The 25,654-nt window shown below is 40.2% G+C and overlaps 1 protein-coding gene across 4 annotated transcripts in view; it reads right to left on the bottom strand.

The window, feature by feature from the left end:
• CEP112 (centrosomal protein 112) overlaps nt 1-25,654 on the bottom strand; it is a 148,741-nt gene that overhangs the window by 36,722 nt on the left and 86,365 nt on the right. For all 4 annotated transcript variants that reach the window (XM_027691449.1, XM_027691448.1, XM_027691450.1 and 1 more), the window contains 3 exons: nt 22,256-22,486; nt 6,874-6,936; nt 3,145-3,294 (listed from right to left, as the gene is read on the bottom strand). In XM_027691449.1, the coding sequence (XP_027547250.1) occupies nt 3,145-3,294; nt 6,874-6,936; nt 22,256-22,486 (444 nt within the window). The remainder of the gene's footprint in view (nt 1-3,144; nt 3,295-6,873; nt 6,937-22,255; nt 22,487-25,654) is intronic.

Genomic DNA, 25,654 nt, shown 5'->3' with positions numbered 1-25,654 from the left:
TGACCAGCGAAGCTCCTGCAGACACTGCCAGGAGTTCAGCACCCAACCCAACTGGAGGGTTCCTCCTGCAATCCCAGCCTGGAGCACCACAAATGGGATAACAGACATGGCAATTTAAAGCAGCTTTTCCAAACATCTGCAGGGCATTAATACAGCTCTGCTCCCAACTAATCCCATGGCCCAGACCAATGGTCCCTGATGTCCGAGGTGTGTGCACAGCCCAGGTGAGGCACAGCACAGGGACCAGGGGAACTGGGCTGGATTTATCCCTTCCCAGCCCCACTGCAGCATCCTTGGGCTCTGCTCCAAAGGATGCAACTCCTGGCAAGTTCAAAGCAAAGATATTTTCCATGGCACTGAAGGATGAGCTGAGTTTTTGGGATCAGACAGGTCACTGTTACTCTGAGCTCTGCCACGAGACTTCGCAGCTCCACAGCAAAGTGGACACCTTAAAAGGCATGAGAGAGGAATGTGATGAGCCAAAATTTTATCCTGATTTTAGGAGTGATGACATGTTTGACTTGCCCTTAGGCCAGACTAAGCATGGCCTAACACAGAGTGCCAAGGCCTTTAACTGTTGGTCTCAAACTGACCCAAACTGAGGCCGCCTGAAGCCAAAAAGTGTTGTCAGATTGGGTTTTTAGGTTGTCAAAAGAAACAAAATGTTCTTAAAAGTTTTGTTTACCCTTTTTGACTAGGATTTAAGATACTGCTTTAAAAAAACAACAAGATGAAGGAGATGGATACAATTGTGCAATAATAACAACCCAGAAACCTTTAACTACCAAAGAGAGTCAGGAATTTGAATTAACATCAAAATCGTGTATTATGGCATCCACATCTGGATATCACTTTACTGCCTAAATCCAAAACTTCTCTGAGAGCCAGTTGGTTGCTGTAAAAATGTATTTCTCCCTTTGAAAGGAAATAATAATTGGAAGGTCTTACAGGAAGCCACCCAATACCAATAGAGGAAATTGCAAACTGTTCCTCAATGTTAGTTTAAATCAATGTTATATTTAGCAAATGCCTGTTTTTTAATGATAGTATTTTCAATAGCTTATACTACATCGAGTCTTCTCAAAGGTTTACATTATATTAAGAATTGCTTTGTTTTTAGAATGTTTCTTTAATCATCCCTCGAGGTCTTCAGCTTACCCTGAGTTAGATGTTATTCCCCATCTCCAGGACATCCAGGATTCCACTTTCACCAAAATCTTTTTTTTTTTTCTTTGCTTCAGGCTAATAAAAAGCAAAGTATTTCTGCATATGCTTGTCTAGAAATATGTGTGGTTCTTAAAAATACACAGTTTACCTTCCTAAGAATTTTTTTGTTTGGGGATCTGGATTTCAGTAAATTTCCATTAAATCAGTGGTTTCAAAGGAAGATGATTTTTTTTTTTTAAAGAACAGTATTAATGATACTAAACCAAGTTCAAGAACTCCAAACAAAACAGCTCCTCCAATTTCTTCCCCAAGTTGACAAAATCTTACAAAACACACTCCCAGCACCAGCCCTAAAAACTCTGGGACACTGCTCAGAAACCCTGTGCAGAACTGCCCTGTGGTTTTTATGGATTTCATTACATTGTGAGGTAATAACATCAAAATTGAATTTATAATAGCTGATTTACATGGAGAAGGATTTCATATGACCTATAATCATTAGTGTTCAAACACTGGTGTTACCAACAGCTGAATTATTCCCATTGAACTTAGTTTAAGTGAATCCACAAATTGAACAATAGAATTTGCACCAGGAGACAAAAAGTTGGTAAACATTTTTCAAATGTATAACTCAAGAAGGTACCATGATAACTTGAATTGCAGCATATTTTTGACTCTGTGGGAGATGATTCCACTCTCACAGGGTTTCTGTAGATTTAGGTGGCCACTGGAAAAGTGGAGAACTACAAATAGAAAGTTTTCCTAAGTGGCAAAAATTCTCCTGTACCCCCCAAAAAATGTGATTTAACTGTGTTCTATTGGCAGAGCCCAGTGATTAAAAAACCTACCTCTGGTGATTCAATTTGGAGAACAGATTACAGCTCACATTTTTATGGTTATACCTTTGACAGGAGAGACTAAACAATGATCAGAAAGAAAATTCTGTTCCTCAACAAACACACAAATAAAGGCAGAGATTTTCATTGAGAAAAAAATTATAATCATTAAATAATTGATGTAAGAAAGTAAAAATTACTACTAAAGTAAAAATTACTACCTAATGCAAGTTGTTCAAATATAGAGGACAACCCTAACTGCACCATCATCTGACATCAGACAGTTTCAAGGTGTAAAAACTTCCACTGTATCTTTTTAGCACAAAAAGTTTAACTGTGGGAGTTCATTTTTTTCATGAGTTTCTAGATTTAATAATGTAATTCTTTGGGACAAGTAATGGCTTTACGAAATAAAAAGGTAATTTTCTTCTTCTGTACAACTTTTCATGAGGTGTTTTTGTTGTCAACTGAGCAGATTGCTTGTTTCCAAACTCTTCCATTGCTCTTTACTGTGGTGAAAAGAAAAATGTTTAGAAACTGTTCCTAGGATTCTCTGCAGCCACTTTGAATCAAGGTGTCAAAGCAGCAAGAACAGACTCTTAAAAGAGTTGAAAAAGGCCCGAGAGTGCAACTCTGACACAGAATATGTAGAAATCTAACAAACAAAAATACAAATACTTTATTCCATTCACATTTAGGACAGACTTTGCATATAGTTTTCAATGGAAGCTAAGAACATCCTTTCATAGAATCATAGAATCACTGCAGTCTTAAATTTGAAAGCTGAGGATGTGAAAACCAAGCTACAGCCCAGGCCACGCTGCTGCCTCACCTTTATTTCTTGAAGTCCTCAAAGCACCATTTAAAGGTGATGAAAATACGCTAAAATATCAGAGTCAATATTAAAAGAAAGAGAACAGGAAAGACTCAAGTATTTGACTGAAGTGGCTGGATTAGATTTGCCCAGTCCATGTGTTTTATGCCCAGGATCAGCTGGAGGAAGGGAGTCTGAGTCATCAGCTACATCAAAGTCTGGTGCCCAAACTGAGCAGGAGCGATACCTGCACTCATCTGCCCGCTGCAGAACTTTTAATTACACTCCCCCAGCCAGCAGAATCAGGGATTAAAATCCCCAGATTACCTTGATTGCTCTGTCATTATCTGTCATCAGCTGCTGCTTCTCATCTTCCAACTTCTGCACAACTTCCTGGAGCCGCTGCTCCGCCACAAGCTGCTGCCGGCTGTTCTCCTCTGTCAGGGAGGAAATGGTTGTCTTAAGTTCAGCTATGACCTAAAAAGAAAACAGCAGGTTAAATCTCCCTTCAGTGAAAGGCATGTATTTTGCATGTTTTTTATGCTTGGTACAAACATGGCACTGGCAAACTCTGCTGTGCAAGCTAAATATTTGGAATTACCATATTGCGCCCTAGCAGGCACAGAATTCCACGCAGAGAAGAGGAATATAAGCGAGGCTGGAAACGACAAAAATCGCTGAACACAAATTATTTGGAAGGGTTTTCCACTATGACATTCCAAAATATTTACTCATGAGAACAAAGCACATCTGTGATGTTCAAACACCGAGCCTGTTCCCAGCCTGCCCCTGCCCCGAGACCAGGAGGGAGAGTTTGCGCAGCTCGTTTTCCAGAAGGATGTTTTACAGCTTGATATTGCTGAGAAGCAAAACGCCCACATTTACATACTGGGCTGGAATTTAAACGTGATAGCGAAATTTCTGAGCTGCTGAAAGGAGCAGATTCTGCTGAGCAATACACTGGGGACCTGATTCCACGTCCAGGACCCTTAAACGAGACCTTTTACGTGATTCACTCATGATTTGTTGAACTGTACTTGTTCCACCTTTTTCATCACTGGGGAAAGTCATAACTAAACCTGATCCTTTAGGCATATTTACAGAATTTTATACTGACAGGTCAGCACCCAGCAAAGCACTTAAACACGCAGGAGAGTCACTGACTTTAATGTATATATTCAAGCTTAAGGTTAAGCTGCTGTAGCAGCATAATGCAGTCTAATTCTAAAAGCACTTTAGCACAGAGGAAGTTCAGGGAGGGACTACCAGAGTGCTTAGACTCTGTATTTGCCAGGCCTCCTCACTGGTAGAGAAACATTTAACTATACTAATTACATGATTATCTAGGAAAAAAATAGTTCTAAAACACTACTAACAGGCCAGAATTAATCTAAATAGAAACAGGCTACAAATGAAGGTACAGGAATCACTGGGAAAGGGGAAAAGGACTGATTAAAACCTGTTGTAAATTTATTTCTCAGTTTTACTACCAGAGAAATCCTAGGGAATAACACAGATTATGAGATATTTCTTTCCCAAAAGCAAACACAGATTAAAAAAAAAAAATACACCCAAAACATGAAAACCTATAGTACTTTGTGCTGTCCCACTTTGTCACTTTTGCAAAAGAAAACAAAATAACAAACCCTTCAATATAACACAAATGTGGGATTTAAAGCTTTTTCTGGGTTAAGACCCTGGGCTAGCACAGGAGCTCTGAAATATGGGCAAGGAAATTTCAGCATGAATTGATGAAGAAAGATCTGCTTTGTGCAGTGCTTTTCAGAGAAAAAAAAATCTATTTATTTTGTATAAACTTCAGAGGAAATTTCTTGAAATCTCTTCTCTGTGTGGGTGTTAAAAGTGAATGTTCCAAGAGGCCACAGAGAGTAAGATTAGACAGATGTTGTCAGCAACACGACCACAAGAAACATTGTGATTGACCCATTATTAATAGTGAGCTACAAAAAAAAAAAAACCCAAACCCAACTATGTTCAAGTAACTTCAGGGATTTGATTTAAATCCAGAAAACTAAAGAGATTCAGACATCAGGGTGAAACTGCTTTATGGTGCCAAACAGCCCTGACAGATGATGTATGTGTTGTGTCTGCCCCAGAAAGTGCCAAGGATCTGGTCACGGGTCCAGCTCTCCCCAGTTAAAGGGTATTAGTTACAGCAATGCCCTCCTTAATAAAAAACATGTCCCCAAATTTTTCCATTTTGAGACTATTCTACAGGCCAATAAATTTAAGTCTGACAGAATTTATTCTGACATTTAGGTTAAAGAGTTCTTACCTCGCATGGCACCACCTTGGTGTTCCCACTGCAACAATTAAAGCAATTTCCCTCATCTCTTGTTTAAAAATTCATAAATGCCTAAATTATTCCAACTGTCTTTAAGGAATGGACCAAGAGCCATTTATGTATCAACATTATCCATTTCCTGCTATTCAGGTTCAGATGGAAAAATAAAAAAATCGAAGCTTTTTTGTTGTTGTTGTTGTTTCTTTCTTTATAAATAAGGCTCCCAAAAATCACTGAAAAGCATTTAGGAGAGAGAGCATTCTCTCTCATTTACCACAAAATTATGGAATTGGTGTGGGTGGAATAGACCAGCTAAAATCAGGATCATGCTCAGTATCATGCCAAATCAGTATCTCAAAGGATGGAGACCCCACAACCTCTCTCTATGCAAATAAATGTGTAGAAAATATATATTAGGTTCATGTAAGACATATTTAGAAATGAGTCTGATAAATGCAGTGTCAAAAAATGCAGTGTGAAAAAGTAACAGTCCAATAAATGTCACCAAAAGAATTCTGGACAAGTGTCTCAGCGAATGAGACTCAAAGGAGTTGAAAATGAGTTCTAAAATACTTTAAAGTGTTGGTAAAACAGTAAAGTTTGCAGTTTGTTGTTATTGTCTCACTGGTCACTTCTGTCTAGTTTAGAGGCTGCTAAACCCTTCTCTGTAGTGTTTTTATTGACTTTAAAAGAATATTACTAGACTATTGGCTGAAAACAGAGTTTTCAAACCCAGGCAGACGTTCAGCTGTGGCTGGGAGGAATGAGGAGAATGACACCTCCACACAAACCCTCGTGGCAATTTTCTTATTATTAAAAGCTTAACTTCTGGTTGCATCTCCATCATTTTTCACACTTCAGTGCTACCTGTCAGTCAAACTGAAAGGTGAAATATTAAAAATCATCCCATCTTACCATTTTTAAATATGTAAGTAAACTCAACACGCATTTTCATCTTCCGTGTTGAAATATGACTCTGAAGCACAAAAATTTGAGTCAAAACCAGTTTGCTTTTAGGACACTGACACTCCTCCAAGTGTTTTTTTGGGCAGAAGCACAGAACTGGTGAGGAGCAATGATAAAGATAAAGATGACACAGTTGGGGCTGTTGTCCCACCACTGACTGCCCACGTGACACCACCTTTAATACGAAATGCAAGTCCTGTTTGTGCAGCTGCTCCTGGTTCTATGAGATGTGCTGGTTGATGGAGCACCTCACCTTCCCTTCCCACTGACTGAAGGAGGACTCAGTCCTCTTGGGTCCCCAGGAGATGAAAAAGTAGATGAAAAAGATGAAATTTAGAACTCAGAAAGACCCCACCTGTTTTTGCTACTCAGCTTTAAGCTTTGTGGTTTTTGAAAGGTTAAAATCTGCAAGAAAGACACTGGATGGAAACTGGGATACAGTTAAGGCTTCTCTTGGTTTAGGGCTAGAGATGAGAGAAAGGTTCTTCCCCCAGAGGGTGATTGGGCACTGACCAGGCTCCCCAGGGCAGTGGGCACAGCCCCAAGGCTGCCAGAGCTCCAGGAGAGTTTGGATGATCCTCTCAGGCACAGGGTGTGACTCTTGGGGATGGTCCTGGGCAGGGCCAGGAGTTGGACTGGATGATCCTTGTGGGTCGCTTCCAACTCGCCATATCCTGTGATTCTGGTTGTCAAGACCCACACTTAAGAGCAGAAGTAATTCCACTTCTCACCAAGCCTCCAAACTCAACAGACTCACTGGAGGCTCCTGTCTTCTCACCACCTACCTGCGAGGATTTAGCCAGTCTCTGACTGTACTCCTTCTCAGTCTGCTTCAGTCTGCTGCTGGCCTGGAACACACACAGGAGACAACCAGCTTAGCTCAGAGGAGGAACGTGTACAGACACTTTGCCACCGACCCCTCGGCTTGGCACCTCACCCACATGCCTATCGCCGAGCGCCGGCCCCGCGCCAGCCCCAACGCCCTTTTGTGGCAGCCAAAAAACCACAAGGGCTTGGCTTTGATCTCGGGCCAACTATTCATCACTTAAAAGAGGGGAGAAATTGTACCTCGGCTGCCAATTATTAGAAAAACATAAAGACTTTGCAGATTAAAAAAAAAAAGAAAAAAAGGAGAGAATGAGTGAGTATGAGAGAGAGCGAGAGAGAGAGAGAGAGAGTGTGTGTGTGTGTGTGTGGCTGGGGAAGGAGGCAACACACACAAATGAGTTTATCAGAGTGAATTTGCTTCTGAATGGAGGGGAAAAATGAGGAGAAAGTCCCAGGCATAGGCTGCCAATGGAGGACACAGCTTCACATATCAGGGCTGTGTCTGCAACTGCCTTTTGTCCCATTGTATGTCCCTTCTCATGGAAAGGTGGGGATTACACTGAAAATCGACCCAGGATGCAGCTGAATCAGCTCTTGGACACACACAGCTCTTTCCTTCTCCCAGCACTTTTTTCACAACTCAAAGAATAAAACAAACAGAGAACAAGGCTGCTTTGTCATATCACAATCCAACAAGCAAATATTTCAATAACTGTAGGAAAAATAGCTCTTAATGTTTTTTCCCCCCCCTCGAATAATTTAATTGCAGAGATAATTTGATAATAACGATATTAATACAAAAATAAATTCTACTTCACTTCAGGACAGAATTCTGACTTGTATTTTTCCTGCAGCAACCAGCCCAGCCCAGCCCCGCCACGCTGTCCTCAGGTGAACTGCTGAGCGCTCTCGTCTTCTTGGCTCTAAAACTCGAGGACAGGTGTCTAAGACAAATATTTTCTTAGGGGGGACAGAACATTACGCAGCTGAGTTCTGAAGCAAATTTAAGCTGATTAAGTTTTCAAAACCTATCTGACCTCCTGCTCAAACCTTTGATCTGTCGCCCTTAGTTTTCCGGCACAGCATCCAGCGCCCAAACACGGCTCCCGCCGCTGCCCCGTGACTTTGGGGGACCCCAAAGCCTCTGAACCCTGCCTGGATCCGGTTTTAAGACCAAAACTCCATTTCTGCAACCCCCCCTAGGGATTTCAGTCAAGCAAACAGTTCTTATTGATTTCACTGGGCTATAAATTTAGGAGCTTAAGGCTGCAGAGTGTTTGTGAATTGCTGTGGTAGGGCTGGAATGATCCCCTGCAATCCAGGCAGCTCTGTAAGGTGCAGCTTAATGTAAGTATATTACAGCCAGTTCAAAGAAATCCTCAACTTCACATGATATGCAACTGAAGATCTTGAATCCCTTCAAATTCCAAGATTATGAAACATACGGACGTCTCTAGTTCATGTGTTTGTTGGTACTGAGGAATCTACTCAAATTACTGAGACTCTACTCAGTTATCAAACTTAAATTACCAAACTCGTTAAATGATAAATGACTATCATAATTTGATAACTTACCCCCATTTTTGAGAACACATCTCAGTTGTTTTTTATTATGAACAGAGATAATGGCACCACTTATTGGTTTAAAACAGCATATAGAAGAATTCTGGAGCACCAGACAAATTAAATTTCACTTTTTCTACACTTGTCATTCAAAGTGTGCCACAAACACAGTGAGGACAAATCATGGGAGTGCATAAATAAAACGAGTGGTGACACAGCAGTTAACCCAGACAGCTCTGTCCTGCTCCATTTCTCTTTGTACTCAGCTGACCAATGTTAACTTTTCTACTGTATTGCAGTCCAGTTTTAGATGATGTTTTACCACCACTGCATAACATAAAGTGACTGAAACTGTCAGTTTATCTCTGGGGGAAAAAAGCAAAAAATAAATTACAGTAATAGTATAAATTACTGTTACTCCCAGAAAGGGAGAGACACTCCTCAGCAAGGCACTGCACAGATCACGTTACAGCTGCTCTCGCTCAACTTGCCCGGGGTAAAAGTCCTCATCTTTCATAGAAGCAGCTTTATAACCTCCTGAACCCAGAGAAGAAATCCCAATAAATAATAAAAAACCCACTCATAACTTCCATAAACAAACTAGAATTTGTTTGGTCACACTGAGTAGAACCAGGCTGACCCATGAGAGACAGGACAGAGGTGATCCAAAGGAAAGAAATGCTGAATTTCGGTGCTTTATTCCTAACTGAAGGCAAGGACAGTATATCCCACCAGTTTACTTAAAGGGAGTTGCAACATTTTATTTTACAATGGCTTTAACAAATTCCAATTAGCAAAATATTTTATAAGTTGTCTCCCAGCCACCAAGAAACCACAGATTCTTGCATTCACTTGCAGTCCCAAACATCCCTATTTGAGGGGTCTAAATTCCAGAGGTACTGAGCTCCCAAAGCTTCCATTGGAGATTGCACAAGGATTGGCTCCAGTTGTCTAAAATTGGCTATGGCAGCTCTGTGGCACTAAAACCTATGGACACTCCCTTCCAGCACCTAAAGGAGGTTTACAGGAAGGCTGGAGAGGGACTTGTCAAGGGCATGTAGCAATAGGACAAGAAGGGAATGGCCTTGAGCTGAAGGAGGGTTAGATGGGATATTGGGAAGAAATCCTTCCCTGTGAGGGTGGGGAGGCCCTGGCACAGGTTGCCCAGAGAAGCTGTGGCTGCCCCTGGATCCCTGGAAGTGTCCAAGCCAGGTTGGACAGGGCTTGAAGCAACCTGGGCTGGTGGAAGGTGTCCCTGCCCATGGCAGGGGGTGGGATGAGATGACTTTTAAGGTTCTTCCAACCCAAACCATTCTGTGTTTCCTGCTGACTCCAGCTTTTCTCTGAGACCTGTAACACCTGACAGGTCTTGCATCATCACAACCCACACAAGCAGCACCAGCACAGCTCTGCAGAAGGCAGAGTTACAGCCCACAGGTTACAGCACTGCTCAGCTGAAGAGATCTGACTCCTGGGGATGCCTGGGAGCCCTCTTCTCCACTTTGTCTTTTACTGCAGAAATATGAAGCTTCTCCTTTTTAAAAACCTGGGACAAAACCAATTTAATCCCTCTTTAAACAGGCTGTTACTGTGCAGCCATGGGAGGCACAAACCTCCTTCCCTGTGGCACGTGCAGCTCTGCTACACCCCGGAAACCTGTTTACTCTTTTTTTTTTTTTTTAAGGAACGAGTTCCAGCAAAGTAAACACACACATAGCTGTGTACAGCGAGCTTTGGGGAGGATTTATACCCCATTTATGTTGACAAGTGAGAAGGTTCACCCTGGCCTGGTGCACACACACACAGCAGTTTCCTGGGCTCCTGCTTTTCCAACCGGCTGCTCGGCTCATGAGTTGCTTCTGCGTTATTTTAAGGGCATTCCCTCCCTTTCAGGTTATTGCTATTTCAGAAACATAATGAATAAGAATCCAAGTGCAAGGTGAACATTTGGAGGGTCAGCCAGCCTTCATTAAAGCCGAGCTCTTTTTATAGCAATGGGCAGCGCTGCAAATCCAGTTAATGGTCTGGAACCGGTTTTCTGTGTGCAAAAGGTGGCTGCTGAAATTCCCACTTGGCAAAAACTTGTCAGAAGCATCAATTGTAATATCCATTCTTGTAATGAAAAAAAGGTTTAAATTGGATAAGCCATAGAGGAATGCCACTGATTCAAAAATTAACTTCTGTTTAGTTTCACACAGTTAATACGTATTTTAGCTAAAATTATCTGATTATGACAATTTTACATGCAGTTATTTTGTATTACAGAGCGAGGACTTTTGTATTAAAAAGATTATGTCCTCGTTACAGTTAATTGGTTTTAAAAACCAACTATAATTCTTTAACAAGCCTTAAAGCATCATATTGTGGTTGCTGAGCAAAACTGCATCGACTTCAACAAAACACTTCACATAAAAATTAAAAACGGTATTAGCACTACAGATGTGGTGTCTGAATTAGTGGGTGCTACTCTAACACAGCCCCTTTTTTCATTTTCTCCTTTCATGAAACTGAGCAGAATTATTAAGAATAAAAGAGCAAAGGATCTATGATGGGACCACACCGCAAAAGCACAACTTGTTCTACCCTAATTACAAAGTATTTATATGCTGTTTTTAAAGTATAAGGTGTATTTGAGGGGACTTATAGTTCAAGTTGGATGGGGCTTGGAGTAACCTGGTCTAGTGGAAGGTGTCCCTGCCCATGGCAGGGGGTGGAACTGGATGAGCTTTAAGGTTCCTTCCATCCAAACCATTCGGGGATTCTGTGACATGGTTTAGTGGCAGTGTTGGGTTTATGGTTGGACTCAATGACCTTAAGGGTCTTTTCCAACCTAAATGATTCCATGATTCTCTATCTTCATAACCCTCACTAGAGGGATATATATATATATATACATACATATCTATATATCTATATTTACTAATAGTAAAGCAAATTTAAGAACTTTTCTGTTTAGGGTACCAGCTATGAAAGAATCATTTTTCAAAATGTCTGCAACTAGATAAATGTGGCCATACATAAGTTGATCCTCCACAATTAGTTAGATAAAAGTGTAAGCAAACTAAAAAAAATAAAAAGAAAAGAAAAAAAGGGGAAAAAAAAGGAGGAAAAAATCAAAGGGTGGGGGAAAAAGAAGAAAGAAAACTTGCTCCAGGGAAGAAGCAACTGTTCTCTGATGTGCAGCAAGGAATTTAACATCAAAGAACTAATGTAAATGGGGCCCATTTACCTCAAAAAACAACACACCACTCCACATTCTGGAATATTTCTATTTAAGTTTGACAGCATTATGCTTTGTACCAAAATTCAAGATTGTGTAATTTGATGGATGTCAAAAGAAAATGACCTTCAGAATGGCTACCAGTGGCAATTTCTGTTATTAAGTATGTTAAAACTCTCTGTGGAGTATCTGTTTAAACTTCAGAGATCAGCAGATCACCTTTTAAGTTCATCTGATTGTACATAAAAATTCCACTTCGACCTCAAAGCCTGACATGTATTTTCTTTATGTGCCTCTAATACTGACAGTGGGTGACTTCCTACACCAACACTCTTGTTCTTCCTACTGCTCTTCCCATTAATCAGAGACCAAATGAAAGCTGAATCTCTGTTCAACACTGCAAACAGCACACCAGTTCAAATATGGAACTTGAACCACCCAAAAGACCATTAAAAGTAGCTGAATATCCAAAATGATGTTAACAGAATAATTAGTCAAGTACCAAATGACTTCAAGGGTTTTGAAACTGAATGATAGAAATCCCCAAATCCTATTAATATTCTATTTTACATTTCACTTTTGGAGGTCTATAAATCTTTTCTTTTTTTTTTTTCTTTAAACATACATCTTTAGGAGAAAAAAAACCCTCTCTCATTCATGTGCAAAGTACTTTTAGTTGGGGGGAAAAAAGCAAGAATGACTAGAAATGAATTTGACACTACCTGTCCAGAGAATTGCCTTCCTGCAGTACATTGCAATTCTGTGCTTAATGGGGGCCCTCTGAGAAACTTCTTCTGCAAACTGTGCCTTAGGAAAACACTGAATTCCAGACTTTTCATTTAAACCAACAGTGTATTTCTATTAATTCTGAAATTATGGAGAGAAATTAAATACAGACATTTAACTCTCCCAAAAATTCCTCTGTGAGACTCCAACTGCAGTTACACCATCCTTACTCTAGGATGCAATTACTACCTTCACCTAAATGGATTTACTGAGCATCTAAATATTTCCCAGCATCACTAATGCTGATTTCCTGTCACTATTGCAGTGAGCCAGGCACTTTATTGAAAACAAACTGCATGATTTGGCCTAAAATACAAGCTTTGTATACTAAAGTTTTAAAAATCAGATTAATAGATTAGGTTTGCTGCATGAAATTGTTTAATGCCTTAATTATCCTTTATATAAGATCATACAGATGCAAGGATCAGGCACTTAAAGGACTGACAATGAATTATGGTCTAATATGAAGCTGCTCTGTGACATTTTGCCAAAAGATTGCTCTGTGTGATAAGCACCGGGCTGGGAATCATGGACAGCACAGGCAGAGGAGGTTGATTTTCCTTTGATTCCCTCTCATCAATCACCTGGGAAATGACTATCGGCAAAATCAGTGTTGTGTTTTGTGATGACAGAGATTCCTGCAAATGAACAGATTCAGATGATCATAATACAGGGAACTGCTTCTCATCTGCCATCCATCACACTGGACAGTTTGGGTCACGTTGACTTTGATTCACACCAACTTTTGGGTCAGTTTGGGGGCAGGCGGCTTTTACATCATGGCACGGTCCCTTCTTTGGCTCAACACTCAAATAATATGAACTGAGTAAACCTGGTGAAGATGTGGAGAATGCAACACTCTCCACTTTAGGGTCCTGAAGCCCAGTTTTCCCTCATCTACACGCCTAAATCTGGTACAGCACAAATACATTCCTGCATTATGATTTTTAAGATTTCCTCGTTTTCTTCTGTTCTGTCCAACTAAATGAAGACGGTTATTCAAAGTGGGTTTAAGACATTACATCAAAAGTGGTGGCACGTTCTTTTTCAGAGCTTTAACAAAGAAAACATGCACCCAACAGGAATTATCTGGGCTTTTACAAGCTGCCTTTATCCCTCAGGAACACGGGGCACTGCTGCACAGGCGCCTCTCTCGCTCATGTGCTCTGGCTCTCTCCCACTCTAATATAAAGAAGTTTACAGGGTCAGTCGGGCCCAGATGTTTTTGGTACCCAAACAGCTGACACCCAGTAAAATCACCAAGGGACAGGTTGCTAAACATCTTTGAAGATGCAAGTCAAAGCTAAAACTTCCTCCACAAACAGAAGGCAGCAGCACCGAGATGTGACACTGATCCATGCCTTGACTCCCTTAAGGACTATTCAATAGGAGCCTTACAATACACGATTCTTTCAGAAATTGGAGATTTCCAAGACCCAGGCACTTTATCATTATGTATCAGCTAAGTTTACATGCCTTGATTTTAGCCAAGGAGAGACTAGAAGGCTCCTGAAAGAATTATGAAGGGATAGCAATGAGGTTTTCATTTTTTTAGATGCTGCATTGCTGTTTTAAGTTGAATTTCGTGGAAGTAACAAGCACTGAACATAATGAATGGCAAGAAAAACGTCCTATGTATCATTTGGAGATAGAATCTTTTGTGTTAAATAGAAGAAAAACTGGAAACAAGAAGACAGACTGTACCACTAAATTAACTCAGTATCGCTAAGCTAACTCAGTATTATGAAATTACATCATTAGATGAGAGCTCAAAAAAGTTAAGCTTCTACAGTTGGAAAGACAAACACTGAAAATACAACCAAATCCCTGAACAAATCTATGATCTGAAGCCATCAGTGTTCCTTAGCAAGATTATGTTGGATTACTTTTTGTAGTTTTAAATACAACAAAGCTTCCCCAAAAGAGCGACAACTTCCCGGAGCCAGAACCCATTAATGCAACGATGAGTAACTGTGCAAGTCCAGCAAAGGCCCAATTAAAAGGAGAATGGAATATATTGCTCAATCATCAAGCAATTAAAAACATAAATAAGACATTGCGAGACTCTGAACATTCCCAGTGTTTAATTATTTATCCCTTCTCCATCCTGCAGCTGTAGGTCAGAATTAACTCCTCTGAACTAAATACAGGAGAACTCTTTTGGGGATTTGTACCTTATTCATTTTCAAGCAAACACTCAAATTCATTTCGAATTCACACAAGAACTGCAACAGTTTCACCTAAATCAGATTTTCTACAAGTTAAACACCCCTCCTACACTCAGATGTGATTGTGAAACTACTTTGATCTCTGTTCCCAAATTTATTGCTCTGTGTAATCCATGACAAAATATAATGTGATTTACTGTATCTCTATATGACAGCCCAGCAGCTGACAGAACTTAATAATTTAGCATAAGAAAAAAACCCTTCTGGCACCAAAATATACAAACCATAATTGAGGCACTTTAGTATCACGTTACAATGAAGCATATGCAGACTGATCATAAGAACTTCAAAACAATTAGAATTCTTTCTCACCCGTTTAATGAAGGTGGGTTTTACTCTGTGACACGTTCTGCAGCTCTAAGCAAGTCATTTTGGAACACTTTTCTTTCTTCACATGAAATACTCTGAAGGACTAATAGCATTGTTTTACCCCTTCCCTATTTCCCAAACACTCCTTCTCCTCCAAAAAGAAGAAGAAGAAAAAAAACCACCTGCAGCTTTTCTCTATTACAAGGAAGAAACAGCAAATGTGTGTAAACAATGTCTTCAAATTGTGCCAGAATTTAAATATGCAATGAAGATGTTTTTTTTTTTCACTGGGCATTTTTTCTAAATAAAACTATTTGTAAATTTGAATTTTTTACTGCACTCACCCAAACACGGATGTGGTGGACACGTTCCATGGGGCAGCTTTTGGGCTGGCCTGCACTGACTGTTGGGTTTGGGGGACTTGAGAAGGTCTTGTGTCGGGGATGCTTCACCACAGAAACTTCCAACCAGAGTAAGAAGTGGAGCTCATGGCATGGGATGCAGGAGAAATTCCTGCTTTTAATTCCAAGTAACAAACACCAGTTACTGCTGTTTGCACAACCCAAACCATGAAGGATCCCCAGTGAAACCAGCAGTGATGGCTGCAGGGACCAGGATCCAGTACCTGGGCACTGGTTGTAGGATCTGCCCTGTCAGCCCTGACCAGGAACTCAGACCTGATGCTGTTCATTCAATAACTCTGAAATAATCTCAAAATTAATTGGCTGAGTTGTTAAAAAAACCAAAACCCCAGTAATCTCACATTAGAGTCAGTACTGAACTGGAAAACAGCCAATGTTTTTCCTAATATTATAACATACCTTGGGGATGTAAGGATAAGTAAAATTGGTAAATCAGAGAAAACTGTATCTACGAGCAATCAGCCTTCTCCAGGACACAGGGAGAGAATGAGGTAATGATTCAATCAGGCTTTTAAAAATATTTAACAAAGTTAAAATAATAAGTAATTGTGTATAGCAAGATAAAGTCGGTGCATTACAGGTTGTTTGGAGAGTGAAGAAAGGCCCAGGAAAATATTGAAAAAATAATCAGAACAGTCATTCTGCCACTGGAAAAACCTCAGCATTCACCTTATCCACCACCTTCATGATTTTGTGAGTCTTGATCTTATGAATGTACTCCAAAGGCTCCAACCTGGAAGTCATGGAATTGAGAGAAAGCAGCATGTGTCCCAGTGCTGCAGAACTAGGGTGGTGTTTGGACACAGACTTAAAGAAGAAAGAGGAGACAGAGAAGACAAAAAAAACCCACCTGTGAATGCTTCTTCAACAGATCCTTAACACCAGTTGGTTAAAAAAAAAACACAAAACCCTAAAAAACCAAACAAACTTCTCAAACAACTACCCAACTATAATTCATATGACAAGACATCAGTAAAGTGCACTGAAAGATGGGCCATATGATAGACCTCTAATTTTAATTATATCAGTCCTTGCCCTGCTGAAAGCTATCTTTCTAATTCCATATTTTGTCATAGTTTATCATTTAGCTCTTGTCTGGTTCTCATTTCTTAACAGCATTGCATCAGTCATTTCAATATTTAACTCTATGGTGTGATTTGTGAGTGCAAATAATGGTGCTTGATCTCCCCTCAAACATTAATGAAGATATTAAAAAGTGAGCCTATTGCTCTTGGGTGTACCTTTTTTTCCCCACAGTTACACCAACTTTTCTTGGTTCCAAACTGTGGAACCAGATTTATAAATACAGCTGGTGAGCAGAAATCTGACCTGTGGTTTTCTGGTTCAGTTTTTTCTGAGTTTTTATGTTAATTTTTTTAAAGGAGGCAGAAGCAGAGTAACTCTGTGAATAACTGCAGCTCTTGCTTTGAAATATCTCTGGTAGGAGAGTGCCATAAATTCTGTTTAGTCTTATTTGAGTGAAACATCCCTGAGATGATTCTACCATCCTTTTCTTCACATTTGGCTCTGGTGATTGAAGGCTCTTCCAAATGGCTCCCTGAGGGATGGTGCCATTCCTGTGACCACGTTCCTGGTCCACTATCATCTTTCTTCCCTTTTCTTTGGAGGAATCAGAAGGAGCAGTGCAAAAAGGGACACACTGGAGACAAAACTGCTCTTCTTCCTTCATCTAAAAGCAAAATATTTTTGCAGGATTTGCTGCAAAGGTACTACAAAGACAGATTAAATAATCTGCTCTTCTTGTGCTAACACACACTAAAAACCTTTTCTCTTTTTGAAATTCCTTTTTTCTTGATCTTCTAGGCTTTTGCCAGGTTTTCTCCAACAAAGCCAAAGTACTAAGCTCCTTTTTATTAATATTAGTTGGTGAATCACTAACACTGTGTCAGAAATGTTCAAGAACCAAATGTAAGTTAATGTACACAGACTCTACAAAGCAAAAACAATAAAAATATTCCTACTCTGGAACAGAGAGATAATATCATAGACAATAGTTCTTGGATCATAATGAAAAATGTTAAGAGAGTTGGGAAACATCCAACTCTTCTTTGTAAGAATTGGAGGCTCTTTAAATTATTCATAGCTAAGGCCTAGGCTAAATAATTGATGTAATAGATTCAAACAAACACTTTAAAAAAATGGCACACAGACAACTGGTAGAGATCCTGAACTCATTCAGCAAGGAGACAAACATCTACATCATAATTAGACACAATTTAATGATATCATTACACTTGGGAAGAAAACACGTCCACATTTCATGGCTGAGCTATTTGCCCCCACGTAAACAATCAGGGAATTGCTGCAAGGAGTGTGGAAGCAGTTCCTCTGGATGCTCCCACAAAGAGGGTTATCTCTAGAGGGGCTGGGAGTGTTGGAATTCATGGAGTGAAAGGTCAAAGACTCCACCACACTGAGAGGCCTCAGCAGGAACCTACAGAGCTGCTGCTGAGATGGTCCTGTCCTCAGAAGGTCTTGGGACAAAGATGGAACCATTTTTGGTGGTTAATGAAATGCAGAGCTGACAGAGAAGAACAAGAGCTGGAGAGACAGGACTCACAAATGGAAAGCACACAATGCTGGTACTTAGTGAGCAGAGGTAATGGCTCAGGGGGAACTCAAGCCTTTTAATCAAGTATCTCTTGGAGCACCTTTCACCCCTGAAGATTCATTTTTGTTCCCTTCATCTCCTATTCTTTGCCAGTGCTGAACAGTGTGACATCACCTGCACCAGTACTGACACCAAGTGCCAGAACAGACACTGTGAATTACAGATATTCCTACACATGCAGCAGGAAAACATTCCCAAGGACTCCATCCAACTGGACCGTGTCCGAGGGCTGTGCTGGGCAGGTAATTCATCCCCAGCACAAAGCTTGATGCTGAAGGAAGGACTGAAATGTTCCCTAGGGCACATTATCAGTACCTTACTTGTGATTTTGTATGCAAGAAGTAGCCCAAAAACTAAGCATCCAATTATAGGACACTGAAGAGTTTTGAAAACATTTATAAAAGCATTATATTACAACATAACCATTATATAAAAGACTTATTCCTAATTAGGAAGTGGTCACTTACACAGTGACCTTAACTCTTAAGTCCCCAGGGATCTTAGTTTTATGTGGACTTCCCACCAGTTCTATGTGGAGTGATGGTAACAGGTATAGACTAGATAAATGTCAAATTTTATTTAAACTAACAGGAATCTCAGAGCACAACTAACTGTTACATCATTAAAGTCTGCAGGCATGACGTGCATGGCTCTCTGGCCAGGTTTGATGTCATCCTGAAGTCCCATCTCTCCAGAGGGACCATTTCACAACTGTACTCACATCAGAAGAATTTCAGTCCCAAAATTAAAGTGTTTAACTCTTTTTTTTTTTTTTTTTTGTGACTACAGCTTCATCCTGTAATCAAATATCATGTGTGTTCAGCACAGTCAAGGCACAAAAATGTAAATTACTTCTCCACAAGAAAAGCAGCAGTGAAAGGGAATTAGATGTTCCTGGAACCTGCATAAACCTTTAACAGAATGAGTCAAAATACCTATTAAAATATAGAAAAGAAGTCAATAAAAAGCTAAATGTCGAAAATTATTTAGAGATGAGAAAAAAAACCCCATCATCATCTTCTCCCACTCCAATTTACTCATGTGTGCTGCTCAAAGGGAGCTTTTTTAGGGGATATTTTCAGTGTTCCAAGGTTGCTTCCTTTGAGCATTGTTAGCAGGGCCACTGCTCTGCCTGGGTCGTGCTTTCTGAACGCTCCTTTCCTCTGCCAAGAAAATACCACAGATGAACGTTGCAAACAGCAGCAGTGCCAAGGCTCACATCTGCACACACTTAGACACGGTTTGTCTCTGCTTTTAGTCCCTCCTGGCAAACCTGGGAATGCTCAATAACCTTGGACAGCCCATTCTACCTGGCTGAGGAGTGTTCCTGCTGCAACCTGGAACACACCTGTCCCTGCTGGAATCAGGAGCCCAACTGCAGCTCTGTGTATTCCCAAACAGCACTGAATCCCAGAATGGTTTGGGTTGGAAGGGATCTTAAAGCTCATCCAGTGCCACCCCCTGCCATGGGCAGGGACACCTTCCACCAGCCCAGGTTGCTCCAAGCCCTGTCCAACCTGGCCTTGGACACTTCCAGGGATCCAGGGGCAGCCACAGCTTCTCTGGGCAACCTGTGCCAGGGCCTCCCCACCCTCACAGGGAAGGATTTCTTCCTAATGTGGCTCAAGACTTTGCAGAAAAATGATCTTAAAACTTTACACTCGTTATTTACAGAAACAAAGCAGAAAAAAAACCCCATGCATGTTGACAATCCTAATGCTGCCCTTGGAATCTCCAAAGGACACCAGTCCTGATGAAGTCTGACATGTTAAGGAATTGCTCAGGAACTAATAGCACAATGAACAATGTAGTAGCTTTAAAGTCAAGATTTTTAAGCAAGAGAAAATTAAAGACCTCAATAAATTATGTGCCCCTAAATATTGAAAAGCTGCCTAGAAATACCAACCAATATTTCAATGTTTAGTGTGCTTGTAATGAAAACTGTTCCTCTGCTTCTGCCCCTCACTCTCCTCCTTCCCACCCCCACAGCAGCAGGACTATGGGGAGGGAAATCCCATAGGAATCCTACATCTCCTTCTACCCATTTTAACTTCTATTTTTCTTTTCACTTAAGTATGAACCATTTCTTTTGTATTTCCTCATGTCCACAGTGACACAAAGCAATCCACACAGAAATCAACATTACTCACAGAGGAGATCAGAGGAATGAGATCCCTCACTTGAGAATGGACTGACCTTCAGAAAATCTGGACAGTCAGATGTTCCACGCCTAAACACTGAAATTCAGCTTCCCATTGGATTTTTAAGCAATCTTCACAGAATTGGCAGGAAAAAAAAGCAGATTTAGAGAACAAATTTTTCTCCCATATTGCCCTAAATTTCAAGGTAACAAGATCCGGTAGAAAAATAAAAAGATTTTAGAAAACAAGTTTCAAGGCTCATGCTGTTATTAAGATGCTGCTTTTTTTTTTCTCCCCCTCTTGGATAAAATCTCCTCCATCAAAGTTCTGTGGACTGTAATAGGATCAAGATTTGAACTAAGTTAGCTGAAACTGTTACTTTTGAGCTTTAAATGGAGGTTGCCCTTTAAGCTGCTTTGACTTTTAGACCTTGTGGCCAATTTCCACAGCCCTACATTTGGAAGACAGAAAGGAAGCAGCATGGGAAAGGGAGATTTGAAGATAATGCCAGGTATTTTCACATGTCTGTGAAAGACTTTTCAACAGAGATACTTTTTTCTTTTCCACTCCTATCTTTTACTTAACATGTGCTCTTCAGATTAGAGGCAAAAAATAGGGATGTAGGTTAAATTTAAAAAAAATAAATAAATTCAATAGCAGTTAATGTAGCTGAAAATTAGCAAATTTTTTTGAAAAATAGAAAAAATCCAACAAATTAGAAAAACCAGTATTTCTGACAGAAATGACAATTCAAGACTATTAAAGATATTGCCCCATGAAGGATTATTTGTAACTTTAATTTGAGGATGTAAAGAAGTTAACTTTTCTTTTGCTATACTACACATGTAAAAAAAAAAGATCAAAGAAAGAAAAGAATTGAGATTCAAATTCCATTTTTAAGCAAAAATGACAATGTCTTCCTGAGTTAAAATTAATCCTTTAATGATGAATTTCAAAGGTTTAAATACTTTCTGTGACCTTGGCTTTAAATAATTATGCCAAGCGGAGCTTTCCTTACATTCAGAAAAGATCCTGAATTGTTGATCACAGCCATTTTAATGGCTTCAGCCTGGCTGATTTCCAACATAATCCCCCCAATGCTCTTTAAAATTACAGACCAAGAACCTGACGCAGGTAAATGAAATGTCACTTGCACAAAGGCTGCTCAAACAGTCTCTGCAGACTGTTAATTTGTGCCACTGCACATCCCTTTGCAAGAAAATGTGTGATTTAGTGCATTAATGGGTATAAAAGATACTTCAACAACTATCTGCTTACACATACACAGTGTCTATATAAATATTAAGTAGGGGTTTTTTTTTTGGTTTAGCTTTTGAAATAAAACTCCCATGTTTTAGCTCCCTAATGGAAGGAAATCCTTGAATTCAAGACATGGGTCCAAGGGGATGCTCAGCAAGCACAGGTGTGGGCAGTGACCTCCATGGAACAGAAAGGGGAGGGAAACCTTGATGGATCTGAAACATAAATTTCCATTTTCAAGCCTTTTCCAGAGTCTTCGCTCACTTGATGCACACAAGCAACATAAGACCAGCCATCATCAGCAACTAGATCCAATCTCCTTGCAGTTTTAGCCTGAGTTTTTGCCTCCTTAGGAACTTACCTTCTTTTTAAGGGACAAAAAGCTTGGTCAGGCTGAACCACCCTTTCTACTCTTTATTCCAGCAAAGAGGAAGTGATTAGCTGGGTCCTTGGCTGGCCTTACCTGTGAAATCACCTGTGTTTTTAAAGTCCTGCTGGCTCCCAAGCACCTCAGGGCACCTTCCACTCCTGCCCTCTGGGTGCTGCCCGGGGCTGGAGGTGCTCCCAGTCCCTCTCCCAGGGCTCAGATCACAGCCACGGCTCAGAGTGAAGGTTTTCATCACAGAACCACAGAGGGCAGATCTACAGCAGACCTCTGTTTTTCCAACTCAAGTGACCCCTAAACACTTCCCCCGGGGAAGCTTTGCTTAGCTGACTTTTGGGGTGACTGTTCCCCTTCCTCAACACCCCACAAATCTGCCCCATGTGACTCTCTTACCTTGTTCAAGACCTTCTCTGTCTCAGCTGCGTGCTTCTTCTTCAGGTCTAAGATCATTTTTTCCGTCTCCATCTTCATCTTGTTCACTGTTGCCTCCTTTTCTCGAGCTGCCTTCACCTTCTCCTCGTCCCTCTGACGGCTCAGGTCCAGCAGCTGCTGGTTCCGCAGAGAGTTCGCCTGAATGAGCTCTTCCCTCAGCCTGAGGATTTGGTTCTCCAGGCTACAGATAACCTGTGAGAAAAAACAAACAAAGTGAGAAACCCCAAACCCACAGAATTAAAAAAACCCACTTGATCTTCTTAGAAAGGGTGTTAGCAGCACTCAAAGGATGCTCCAGCCCTTCTCCTGGCCTCTCTTCCCTTTCTCTTTGTGCCTGCAGATGAAAACAGCTCCCCCTGCCCAAAGCATTGGTTGACATTTTTGGAGGGGGTGCCCCCATAGGTGAAGAAATTTAGTTTGTGGTATATAATCACTGTAACTTCTATCCATGCCTTCTTCTGTTATCCTTAAGAAATCACCTGCCCCCTTCTAATGAGGTATCAGTGTATCATCAATCATTTATCAACAGCTCCCAGACTCTGATGTAGGAACACAGAAGGTTGAAGAATCAAAATGATAAGAGATAAAACTGTGCTACTCCTCATTAGAGAGAACACACTCTGTTATTTTACAGTAGTAGTAGCTACACATTTATTACTTCAGATGTACACTTGCATATAACTCTTGTTAGTTACTTTTTTAACTCAATTTCTTCCCCAGGTTCTCAACCAAAGTACAAGAGTATCACATCTGAGACATAAAGCATTGTCCCTACAGAAAAGTGGAATGTATGATGCTGCAAGCACATCCATGTTTTCATTCATAAATATAATTCTGAAATTTAGCATTTTCAATAAACCCTCACATAGTTATTTCCCCTTCTTTCCTCCTGCTTCACAAGTAACTTTGCAGTTCCCTGGAATTCCACCACAGAGGATGAGATAATACTGAGATGAGAAACTGATGTTCTACCAAACAAATGCAGGTGACTCAGCTCAAGCTTATTAAAGACTTCACAAAAAAATCTGATGAAAACTAGTGTATATTTAAAGTTTCCATTGCCCTGGAATGCCAGAATACTGATTCTAGAGCTCTGGGCTTGTCTTTCTTTCCAACTGCTATTTTTCTTCTTTAGACACTTTTAATACACCGTCTGTACTCAGCTAAACCATTTATTTGCAGTGTCTGAGAACCACATTACGACAAAACTTTGAAAAAGAAACATTCATTTCTGACCAAAGTTGGGACGTGAATGACTATCAGATCTATTGCCTTGAACATTAATCTCCCAAGACAGATTGTTATAAATACTGTGATCTGAGAGAGGGGGAAAAAAAAATAAAAAAAATCAAGGCTTGAAAGTTTGCCTGTTTTTCCAGCTATTTGAACTATCTGGTGTAACAAAGACGTCGTCTCCCTTCAAACCTTCAGTTTGTCCTTCAGCTCTCACAGCTGTAACATGTATGAAATAATATTAACCCCCCTCAGAAACTTATTTTGCTTCCATGCTTTCTTAATTACTCATTGGCACTGCTCCCCACTGTGTCAAAGGTAAAATTGTGTGTATGGTAGAGAAGGAATGAGCACGTCATTTGTATACAGAACTCTAACACAGGCCACATATTTCAGCTCTATCAGCATTATCTCAAACATATGTTTCATATAGTGTAATCTGCACTAGATCCCTTCCTTCCTCTACTGAGCTTTTCCTCTACACATGTTTAATTTCTTATTAAATCCGTATACAGGCTAAAAAACGTAAAGTACATTTTAGTCTATAATTATAATCCACAATGTGCTTTTATAATTCTTTCGGAAAATTATTTCATCTCAAGATCACAAAAACATGACAGCCTGTCTGGCTTTTCCTTAGCCAGAGAAACACTAACTCAATGAAGATAATAACTACAATTTCTGTTGGATGATATGGTCTGAGTTCCAAACTGACACACACAGCATTTGGGTTTTTCAACAGCTGTCCCAGTGCAAGTCCTGCCTGGAATAATCACAATTATCTTTTAATCTGTGAGAGCTCCTTTTTGAGAGCTCATTCCCCCACCATTACCACTTTCCTTCTGGGTTTTTTTCCCCCTTCTTTCTTTTTTAAAATAAAAAGCTTCGTTTAACTACACCCTCCCACACACGCATAAGTGAAACTAAGATATTACATCGCTCAGAAGTTCCCTAAAAAGTTTGTTAAAATATTTAGAATAAGAAACCAGGGCTAACTTTTTATAATATAGGGAAAATTCATTCATAAATGACATTACAAGCCAAAATAAAGGCTGGGCGAATTCTTGACTCAATTGTTACGTCTTTTCTGTTTTACTTCATTCTTTATTCAGTGATTCTTATAAAAAAGTAGAAAATGAAATGGCACAATACAGTGTTTTCTACTGCCAGAAGGAGAAAGTAACAGCTCCCAGCCTTCAGATCCCAAATGGGGAGCCAGCTGATCGTGGGCTGAGTGTTATAGGTAAAGTAAGAGTAATTAATATGCAAAGGAGCATTAATGTTGGACCTAATAGATGGCAAAAGCAGATTTGGTTCTATTAGGAGAGAAGAAAGACTCTGGAGACGGGGTGATGGCAGCGAAACTAATATGATTAAAGGAGTCCCTTTGGAGCAACTTCACTGCCAGTAAGATGATGTTAAGAGACATCTAATCTCCCCAAAGTGACTGGAAAAAGCTTATATTGGGGATCACAGCCACAGTTCCTGTCAATTACTTTCAAATAAGTCCAGTTCTCACAGCCAGATTAGGTTTTCTCATAAACAAAGTTGGTGGCAGGAGCAGATTACACCCGAACAACTCACTGCCTGAGACAACCCTGTGTGACACGAGATCTTCAAGTGCTGGAGGAAATGAATCCCAAACTTTCCAGCACTAAGACTCTGCTATTCCACATGCCAGGTTTAATAAACTATTATTAGACTTAAATGTAGGCAAATTAGGAAAGAAAAAACCCCAAGATGACTTAATTCTCAGTTGTGAAAAATCCATGAAATATAAAACTTATGAGCAACTGTCTTTTCTTAACGATTCTGTGAGAAAGTCAGAGCTGCAGTTACAAAATCTCACTTCTCGTGCTCGAGATTCAAAGGCACAAGGCTTGCTTGCTTTCTTTGGAAAACTGAATCCTCTTTCTCAGCATTGGTTTCTTAAATTTTTCCCTGGCTGCTCTGTTTGGGAACCAAAAATGGTTTGCATGGTCCAAACAATAACTTGGGTACAAGAGCTGCTGTGAGAAATACACATCTTAAACACTCCATCTGAGCAAATTATGATTGTACTAAACTGGATTAAACATAAGAAATAAAGACTCACAGTATGTAATAGGTCCAAAAGGTTATTGCTGT

Source organism: Neopelma chrysocephalum, unplaced genomic scaffold (genome assembly GCF_003984885.1).
Source record: "Neopelma chrysocephalum unplaced genomic scaffold, ASM398488v2 Primary Assembly neopelma1_84, whole genome shotgun sequence".
Lineage (NCBI taxonomy): Eukaryota > Metazoa > Chordata > Aves > Passeriformes > Pipridae > Neopelma > Neopelma chrysocephalum.
This window is presented reverse-complemented; position numbering and strand designations above follow the sequence as displayed.